The sequence below is a fragment of the Hippoglossus stenolepis genome, chromosome 10 (genome assembly GCF_022539355.2).
Source record: "Hippoglossus stenolepis isolate QCI-W04-F060 chromosome 10, HSTE1.2, whole genome shotgun sequence".
In the NCBI taxonomy this organism is placed as follows: Eukaryota; Metazoa; Chordata; class Actinopteri; order Pleuronectiformes; family Pleuronectidae; genus Hippoglossus; species Hippoglossus stenolepis.
Window position 1 is genome coordinate 9,119,596 of NC_061492.1, and position 9,452 is coordinate 9,129,047.

The 9,452-nt window shown below is 42.6% G+C and overlaps 1 protein-coding gene across 3 annotated transcripts; it reads left to right on the forward strand.

Annotated features, from left to right (window-relative positions):
* Nucleotides 1-237: 237 nt before the first annotated feature.
* Nucleotides 238-8,394, forward strand: map7a (microtubule-associated protein 7a). Of its 3 annotated transcripts, none has more exons than XM_035167192.2 (15): nucleotides 238-805; nucleotides 1,911-2,015; nucleotides 2,194-2,268; nucleotides 2,352-2,515; nucleotides 2,638-2,737; nucleotides 2,893-3,009; nucleotides 3,645-3,775; nucleotides 4,391-4,530; nucleotides 4,628-4,857; nucleotides 4,941-5,106; nucleotides 5,192-5,360; nucleotides 5,537-5,641; nucleotides 6,422-6,472; nucleotides 6,620-6,848; nucleotides 7,432-8,394. In XM_035167192.2, the coding sequence occupies exons 1-15, from the start codon at nucleotides 679-681 to the stop codon at nucleotides 7,440-7,442; spliced, it is 1,920 nt and encodes a 639-aa protein (XP_035023083.1). In that variant the 5' UTR covers nucleotides 238-678; the 3' UTR covers nucleotides 7,443-8,394. The 3 variants fall into 3 exon arrangements, with proteins under 3 accessions (XP_035023083.1, XP_035023084.1, XP_035023082.1); XM_035167191.2 differs by having other exon boundaries at nucleotides 246-805; nucleotides 3,621-3,775; XM_035167193.2 differs by lacking the exon at nucleotides 2,893-3,009 and having other exon boundaries at nucleotides 239-805.
* Nucleotides 8,395-9,452: the final 1,058 nt, after the last annotated feature.

Genomic DNA, 9,452 nt, shown 5'->3' on the forward strand with positions numbered 1-9,452 from the left:
CACGAGGGGATGGGGGGGGACCCATTTTCACCACATCTCTTGAGGATACAGCATCAGAGCAAGTTAGTGTCCAAGCAATGTGTGTGACTGAATATTATATAACCCCTTGCCATGGTAATAATTCACGAGGACCCGGCCTCTCAGCTTTGAATCTTTTATTTTCCTCCCCCCCGTCTCCAGGAAACGCTGCATCCCTTTGGCCCTCTCCATCCAGCAGGCAGTGAGGAGGGGGAGTTAAAGTGACACAGCTATATTCTGTGAAAGTAAAGCAGGGCAGCTCACTAGGGGGAGATCTTTAAAAGGGGAAGAGTCGCCTTTTTATAGACAAGACTCATTGAGGATCAGAATCTCTCCAGACCTCCTTCACCTCTAAAGGAGACTGGTGTGACTTTCCTTTTGTGGACATTGCTTTTGCTTTGAATTATCTCCAGCTCACTGAAAAGGGGTTAAACCGGTGGCTTGGTGCTGTGGCTTTTTCACTGTACTGGTTTGTGAGGCACAGATGGACAAGCAGCTGATGCAGGAGGCAGCTCCCTGCACAGCTCACTCTGCAAGCGAGAACCCGAAGGCATCTTGAAATAGCAATTCAAAAGAAGAAGGAGGAGGAAGAGCAGGAGGAGGAGGAGGAGGAGGAGGAGAGAGGCAGAGGCAGGGGGGGTTTTGAGTGCGAGCATTGGCATGCCAGGCTCAATACCTAGCATGGCTGTGCAGAAGAAACAGAGTGGCATCCCTCCATCGCAGGGACCACTGTCTACACGTACCATCGAGAGCCAGGGGAAGGGGAATGGACTTGAGAGAACAGGAGGTGAGTAGAATTTGCTGTTATGTGATGATGATTTTTATAAAAGTAGCTGATCTAAAGAAGGATTTCCTCGAAGTCAAGATGATTGACACAGGATTATTTTATCATATCGATGACGCATGGATAGAATAACAGATTCCCTCTGAGACATGTTTGTGATTGAGTAAGGCTTTAAAAACAACTGAGGCATCTTTGGACACAGATTACGTAAGACACACAGGATCCTGATATTGTTAACCCGACAGGACCGTCCACCCCGCTGCATTTACACCATGTACTCCTGAAGGTGTCTATGTCTTGACCTTTGCTCGTCTGAGTCATCTTCCCGAGGACCGGTCAGGTGCTTGCATGTTCTCTATGCCTTTTATACACAGCCTGTCAATAGAGGCTCTTTTATCTGTATCAGACCCCAAGGCCAAACAGCTCCCTAACAACCACTGTTTGAGACAAATGCATCATGGTTTGTTTTTGGTACGCAGCAGCTGCGTATTAACATTTGTTGAACAAAGGTGCCTTTAGGTGCAGAATGCTGTGTGTCGTCACAGGTAGGAGAAAATCCCCCAAAATTGTTGAGTGTCGGATTATGGAATAATGAATAAAGAAAGAGGTCAGATGTGCTGCTGTTGTACGGACGAGTATTAGGGCAATATCGAAGAAAGAAAATTCACAGATTATGAGATAAAAGTATTAATTTAATGAGAAAAAGTCATATTATGAAAATAAAATTGTATTTTATGAAACCCCTTTGAATATCACGCAGATGTTGCCGACGATAACCTCACAGTCGACCACAAAGAAACATCCTCCTCCACTAAAAAGGCAATTTCCTCCACATCTGTGTGGTTCTTTCTTCAGAATAGACACAGTTTCTTGTCTTTTCTGATCCTGAGTCCTGATACTTGTGATAATGTGCTGCTAATGAGCCAAAGCCTATGTACTTCATTACTTGTGAAACCTACTGTCTTCTAAAGACCAACTTAACAAGACGTGATGTTACTCCTGTAAAATGACACATAGCCTCAAAAATGTACGACACTCTTTTTCTCTCCGATACTCCCATGGTATTATTGTCACTGAATAACATGCACATTTTTTCCCTTGCTTACAGAGAATGGCTCTTTTATCAGACCAAATTCACCGCCAAAGAAAGCAGCTCCTTCTGTCAACAAGTCCCCACAAATCCTCAACACCTTTTCTCCACGGGCCGCTGCAGGTTTGATACCTCTCTCTGTTAACCTGAGGTCCCACTGACTCTGTTCATCAGATGGCACATTATTATGATACCAGATCATGTCTTGAAGCATGACGTCCTTTACAGACTTAATAATATAAAGTGAAATCAACTGTGTGACTGAATCATTAACTGCAAAGTATTATTTTTGGTATTCTAGTGGCTAATGGACTTAATGTTGACGAGAGGCTGAAAGCAGCACGAGAAAGAAGAGAGGAGCAGGAGAAGCTACTCGGTACGTGAGCTCCTAAGGTTAATACACTGTCCTCAATTTCTATATGATTAACATAGATAGCTGATAAATCTATATATACACAGCCTCTCGGGAGATGGGCAGGTTGGAGCGGGAGCAGCGGGCCCGGCGATACCATCAACAGCAAGTGGAGGAGCGCAAGAAAAAGATCGTGGAGCAGAGGCACAGAGAGGACAGGAGGCGCTCTGCTGTGGAGGAGAAGCGCAAGCAGAGGCTGCAGGAGGAGAAAGTGAGTGTTGAGGGGGGGGGGACAAAACACAAAAAATAACTTGTAATTTTAGAGAGGACATTGATTTCACAGCTCTGGCTTTGAGCAACAGCTAAACTGAAGCTTGTTCCCCCTGAATTAAGGAGCGATATGAATCTGCAGTGCGCAAGACGCTGGAAAAGAGCCAGAGGACCCAACACAATTTCAGTCCAAACACAAGGGGGAGGAAGATAACCAAGAATGGTGAGTCGAAGACAAATTTTACTCTACTTTTGTCCTCCTCCTTTTAACATTACCTTTCTAAAAGCACCTTTGTAACATATCTTGACACAGCAATTTCTTGGCTTGCATAATCTTGTTTTTGCTTCATTTAAACTTTATACTGATCAATACGCTAGTTCCACGCCGCTTACCCCTGACACCATGGGAGAAGAACTTGGTCAGTCGCCTCCTTACTCCCACTTGCTCTTATCTGGCCAGGAGCAAGAGTGCTGGTTGTCAGTCAGGAGAAGAAGGTACTCCCCCCCCCTGCCCCCCCAGATAACAGAATGTGCTCATTTGCTTTAAAGGTTCAGTGTGTAGAATTTAGTGACATCTAGTGGTGAAGTTGCATGTAGCAGCTGAATACCCCTCCCCTTCCAAACATGAAAGATAACCTGTGGTAGCCTTCAGTTGTCATAAAAATTCAAAAGGTATTTAGTTTGTCCAGTCTGGTCTACTGTAAAAAAACATGGCGGCCTCCATAGAGAGGACCCGCTCCAGATGTTAATATATAGTATTTAAATATAAAGGGCCCATTCTAGGGTAAAGAAAACAATTCATACAATGAAACACACTTGTGAAAACATCCCTAAGATTAATATATATTCAATGTCTGCCAATAGATCCCTTTCACCTAAATCTTACACACTGAACCTTTAATATTATGGCAATGCAATGCCAGTGGTTTGTCATGCATTTGTAAAACAATGCTACATCCAATGTTTCCAGGCCATTTTGTTTACTAACTCAGCTCGTTTTCCTCTCTGTTGACGCACTGCTCCACATTTCCCCCCTTTTCACTGTTCCCACCATTTGTGCATATTTCCCCAATTTCCCATAATTATGGCACAAAACACTGGCTCAGTTGTCCATGTTTGTCGCCGTGCAGTTTCATTCCACTCCATGAACACCACCACCACCTCCTCCACTCCTCACAAACCCCAGCAACACTCTGGTTCAGTCCAACAGAGGCCATCTGCCTCCCCAAGTCCCAACAACAGAAGCCTCCATCTGGCACAGGTAAATCCAACACTTCCTTTGGTCTTACATACGTGTGTTGCTAAATAATTATGACGTACTATTAGGACCCTAGTTAAAAATAGATTTCCAAAATAAAGTGAAAATGTTACAAGAATAAAGTCGTGATTGAGGAGAAACTCAAACAATTACAAGAATAAAGTTGTGACATTATGAGAAAAAGTAATATTACAAGAATAAAGATGTAATTTTATAAGAGTCTACAATAAACCTTTCAGTCGACCACTAACAAACATTTCAACATTTCAAAGTTATGATACATATGCCAAAATATATCGATTATGTTATTTGTGAAACCTCCATATTCCTCATTGTAAAGCAGGCAACAGACAGATCTCCTGTTTTGCTTCTGTAAAATGACACATAGCCTAAAATTATGACTTTATTTTTGGTAAACATACGACTTAATTCTCATAAAATTGCAACTTTATTTGTTATGACTTTATTCTCGAAATCTAAGAATGTTTTTTTCAATATGGCTCGGTTTAAGAATAGCATATATACGATTTATTACGATCTTCACTCTTTGCTTTTTTCAGTCAGATTTTTGGGCTGAAACAGTAAGAGTAATTCTGATCCCTTTTCTTTTTGTTTTAGATTAAAACATCAAAACAGCAAGAGGCCATTAAGACGCCAGTGAAGAACTCAAGCAGGAGCTCAAACATCAGATCCGTCAACACCAGTGCGAAACCAGCCACAGTGACACAAAGCAGAAAAGCCTCACCCTCACCAGATCGGTAGGTTAAGATTGTGTGGCCGTTACCTCCACTGTACATTCACAACATACTCAGAGAATAAAGTGGGACATCTGCTCTCTTCTGCCGCGTTTTCAAGGAGTCCTCGAAGATCAGTCAGCAGACATTCAACCCCGCTGCAGCTCGAGCTCACATCGGTCCCCGAGGAGGCTGTTTGTCGCTCTGCCCTCGCTCCTGGTAACTCAAGGCCTGTCAGGACATCATCTGGAGGTCGGACAGAGAAAATGAGGAGTGAAACACCAGCACCACTGACTCCCCGTCTGAACCTGCCCAACAAAGCTCCTACAAGCACACCAGTGAGAGATAAAAGTAAGATACAGGAAACAAATAGAGCCGTATTTGAAGTGGTATTCAATGTGCTTCAGATATTGGAGATATTATTTCTTCTTCAGGTCCTTCCCATCCATCCCCCCAGCCTCCTGAAGTCGTGAGCAGGCCCTCGGCTGGAACCACAGACCAAGAGGCCGCCTCACGTCTCCTGGCTGAAAAGAGGAGGGAGGCCAGATTACAGCGGGAGAGAGATGAGCAGGAGCGTCTGCAGAGAGAGGAGGCAGAAAGGTTAACAAATATCCACCTATGAGACAGAAACACGACTGTAACAGGGTGTGGTATTGCTACAACTTACACTTTACAACATTTCCAGGCGCAGTCGTGAAGAAGCGGAGCACAGGAGGGCTGAGGAGCGAGCACAACAGCAGGCCGAAGCTCAGCGTCTAATAGAGGAGAAGAGGAGGAGGGAGGAAGAAGAGCAGAGACGAGCCGAGGAAGAGAGAGCTCAGGCCATGAGGGAAGCCGCCCTCCTGCAGAAACAGGTGAACAGCGCAAAACATTCATCCTTTCCACACTCAAGATTAAATAGTACAGCTCCATCCCCATGTTGTTTTTGCTGTTGTTTTCTTCATTCTCAGGTACTTTTATTGGAAGAGGTAGTTTGTGTGTTTGCTCATTCTCACAACAATGTTCTGTATCTGCTCTGTGTTTTCTGCAGAGAGAGGAGGAGCAAGCCAGGGAGAGGGTGCAGGCAGAGAAGCTGAAACAAGAGCGAGAGATACTCGCACAAAAAGAAGAGGTAGACCGTCAAGAAAGAAAAAAGGTGACTAAATCAGAGTTATTGCGATACAGATATTTCTTTGTTTAAATTTTCAAGAACTACTGACCCGGACAATACGACAGACTGCAGTACAGACACGTAGTTAAGATAAGATCCAGTAGATGAGATTAGAAATAAAGGAAATACCATTCACATTTATTTGGATTAAAATTTCAGGGTCCTCTTGAACAGTTTTATTTCCTCTGCCATGGAAGTATTTATTTGTTTGTTTGTTTATTGCTTTTTATTTTAACCAAAGTTACGCAAAAACAACTACAATTTGGTGCTGTCTGATTGAATTAAAGTGGAGGTATGCGCTGTATTATGTGCATTTTCAAGTTCTCAATGCAACTATAGAAAAGAAAACGATCATATTTTCCTCAGACCAAGTTAAATTAGCGTTGCCCTGTGGCCATCCCAAAGAGAAAGATGGTTGTGTTGTCTCGCACATGGATAAGAATGTGCTGCAGAGAAGCTGGTGCTTGTCTGCATAGGTCAAATGTAGGTTTGCCCTTAATGTACAGGGTCTATCTTCAGACTGAGGCTGATGCACTGATTGAGAATGAATACATTCTTTTTATCCTTTTATACCAAAACACATTTGGGATTTGTTTGTTAATTCCTCTTACCAGAATTCTTCTGAATATTATACACGGATGTACAAAACGATTTATTCATCAAATTCAGTAACTATTCCAAAAGTTCTGTTTTATTGAAGAGACTGGATGTTTTCACAAAGACCGCTATGACAGGGTTTTAATGAAAGCTGTGTTTTTATTCCAGCGACTAGAGCAGATCATGCGGAGGACCAGAAGGACCGATTCTCCAGATACGGTGAGATTTACTGTTCACTTGATAAAAAGTACATTGCCTCTGGGTTCTCATGACGCACATCCAGCATCAACTAACAACTAACCCGCTCCACTTCTAAAAGCTGCACAGCCTGTCCCTGACTTTATTAATAAATCCTTTTCAACACAGAAGTCCTCACCAGTGCGGCTCTTACCAAACGCAGCCAAACCAAAGGAAAACACACAGCCTGTGCACAATGGCACCATAGAGCATGTCGTCAAGTTGCCAGTGGGCACCAAGTCCGCACAGCTGGGGCTCAACAATGAGGAGGAGGTGGTTCCTGTTGTGGCCTTCAAAGAACGAAGGTCCCTCCGAACGCTCACCGGCCTGGAGGAAATCCAGAGCCACCAACGAGCAGGTAACTATGATAATGCATGGAAGTGTCTATAGGACCAGTCAACATCACTCAGGATTAGACAAAAAGCTGCTAAACTGATTTCCATGAAACCTAGTGGAAGGATGGGATATGGGTCAGGGAGGAACCCATTACATTTTGGTGTGGATCTGGATCAGGGGGCAGAACCAGGACTTTGCCCCCCCCTTTTTTTAATGTTACAAGATGGGGCATTTTTCAACATTTCTGTTGATTTCTCAGAGAATAATTCAGGATGGGAAAGAAAAATCTGGCATATTTAGGGGACTAATATTTATGAGTGTGTGCAGTTTGGTGCAGATCCAAATAAAAATCCATATCTAGTTTATTTAAGTCTTCATAAGGGGACTGTCGGGCCTTGGCAGAGGTGCGCACCGTACTGAGAGCCATTCTTGGTTAACACGAGTAGAGAACTGGTGACATTTTCAAAGCCAGACTTAAGGTTTGTGGATGAAAAGGTTTCCCTATGATGCCTCTTTAAGATCTGACATCAAAAGTGTAAGCTGCTCTGAAACATTTTGATATCTTGCCTTTCAATTTCTTTGTCTCCCTGTTGTGTGTTCTTCAGAGGTCATCTGAGCGTCTGCCGGATGTTCAAAGACTTGGAGAAGCTGCGTGATGGGATTTCCTGCAATACAGCCAGTTCGCTGCCCCTCAGCACTTTGAGCGAGCATGTAAACCTGCCTCATTGAGGTCATCAGCATTTGGTATTTGGTCACTTTTCTGTGTGTACCCAGTGGCACAATTGGATTGGACGAGTTAGATAAGAATTTATTTAGTGCAGCAGGTTTCTGAACTAATAAATATCTGAAAAAATAAACGTAGACAGCGGTGATGACAGCTTGCTGGCAAATGCAGTTAGTCGTTATGGAGAGTGTTGCCTCTGTGAAATAATAGGAATAGCCACTTTAACAATCACAACATATGTTAGCCATATGCTTTTCTGCTTATTCCTGATATTTCTTGCCGTCTAAGCACTTTTCCTTCCTCGGTTTCGTCGCTGTGGAATTAGAATAGCTCGAGTCACTGTTTTTGCGCTAAGAACACAAGAGTTAGGAGTGTTAGTGAAAGTTCCTTTCCTGCATTAATTCCTATCTTACCCTTCGATTTTGTGAAAATATAGCAATCACATATTTCAAAGCTGCTACAGACTTAGTCTCCAAAGACATTGCTTCAGTTTTGTGAGTGATGTTTTAGTAAATACGATGCACAAAGCGTTTATTGCACTGAGAGTTGCTTTGTTTGATATCGCGCAAATCACTTTACAAAGCAAAGTTTGAGATGTAAAGGTTAAGTGGGTGAGTTTATTAAAATAAAAGCATATAAAATATAAAAATATATATGATCATTAGTATTTGATCATATATTTTAAATATTGCTTATAACTATCACTTGTTAATCTGTTGAGAAGTCAAGATATGCCATATTTGATCGAAGTTGATACTATGCTGCGCCTCTGTCTTTGTTTGCACGGTGACTGTAACCAACATGAAAACAAAAGTAAAAATAAAAAGCACATTGAAATACCAAAGGTGAAATAAAGATGCAGTTTGTCCAAACAGCATATGGATAAAAAAAACGCCTTACACACTTGTACACTGAACACATTTCTCAGTATTTGGTCTGAGTCAACAGAGGATTGAGACCGAGGATGAACCAGTCTCCATCTGCAGAGGAAGAACACAGCACAAAGACAGCTAAGAACTCCAGACATACAATGGATGATCCTGAGCCATCGGTACACAAAGTTGCTAAACAAATAAATCTACAAGTACAAACATTTCTTTAAGGTTGAATATTTTGATGAGTCATTCACCCCAGGTCATCAGTTGACGTAAACATGACGTCCCATGCAGCATGGTCTCATCTGACAGGGTGGGAGACAGAAGAGCCCAGAGGAGTCCTGATAAACACACACTTTCCATCACTGCCTGGAAAACAATGATGGGATTCAACGTGACTTCATCAGGAGTTCATCCATCCCAGGGTCTGCCAGACCGGCCCCAGTATGGCCCTGTGCAGAGCTCCTGTCTGGCAGCAAGGGGGGACCCCAGAGTCCAGAGATCAACAAACAAACATAACTTTCAGGGATGAACAACAAACAAACAAATCAGTTCAAATCATTCTCACTCAGATTTTGAGCAGAGTGAACCCTAAGACTCTTTCAAATACAAAACAATAGAGGATCTCAGCTCATTTCACTTCTGTTCAGTTCAGCTTTTCCTCCACTAATGAACCATCTTCCCAAACAAATGTATTGAAGAAGAAGTAAAGTGAGGATCTGTGACTGTGCTGGACTCACCTCGTGTTCACAGGAGACAAGAGTCTGAGATCTGCTGTTTGTTTGGAGACAGAGCTGCTGCTGCTGCTGCTGCTACTGCTGCTGCTACTGCTGCTTTTAATACTTTAATACGTCTGTGCAGTGGAAGTCCACTTAAAATACGAGAGAGATGTTGCTTATGTATATAACTATATGAAGTACATATGTACCTGAGGAGTATTAAGGTATATGGACAGAGGAGTATTAAAGTATAAGGAAAGAAGAGTATTAAAGTATAGGGGCAGATGAGTATTAAAGTATAAGGAAAG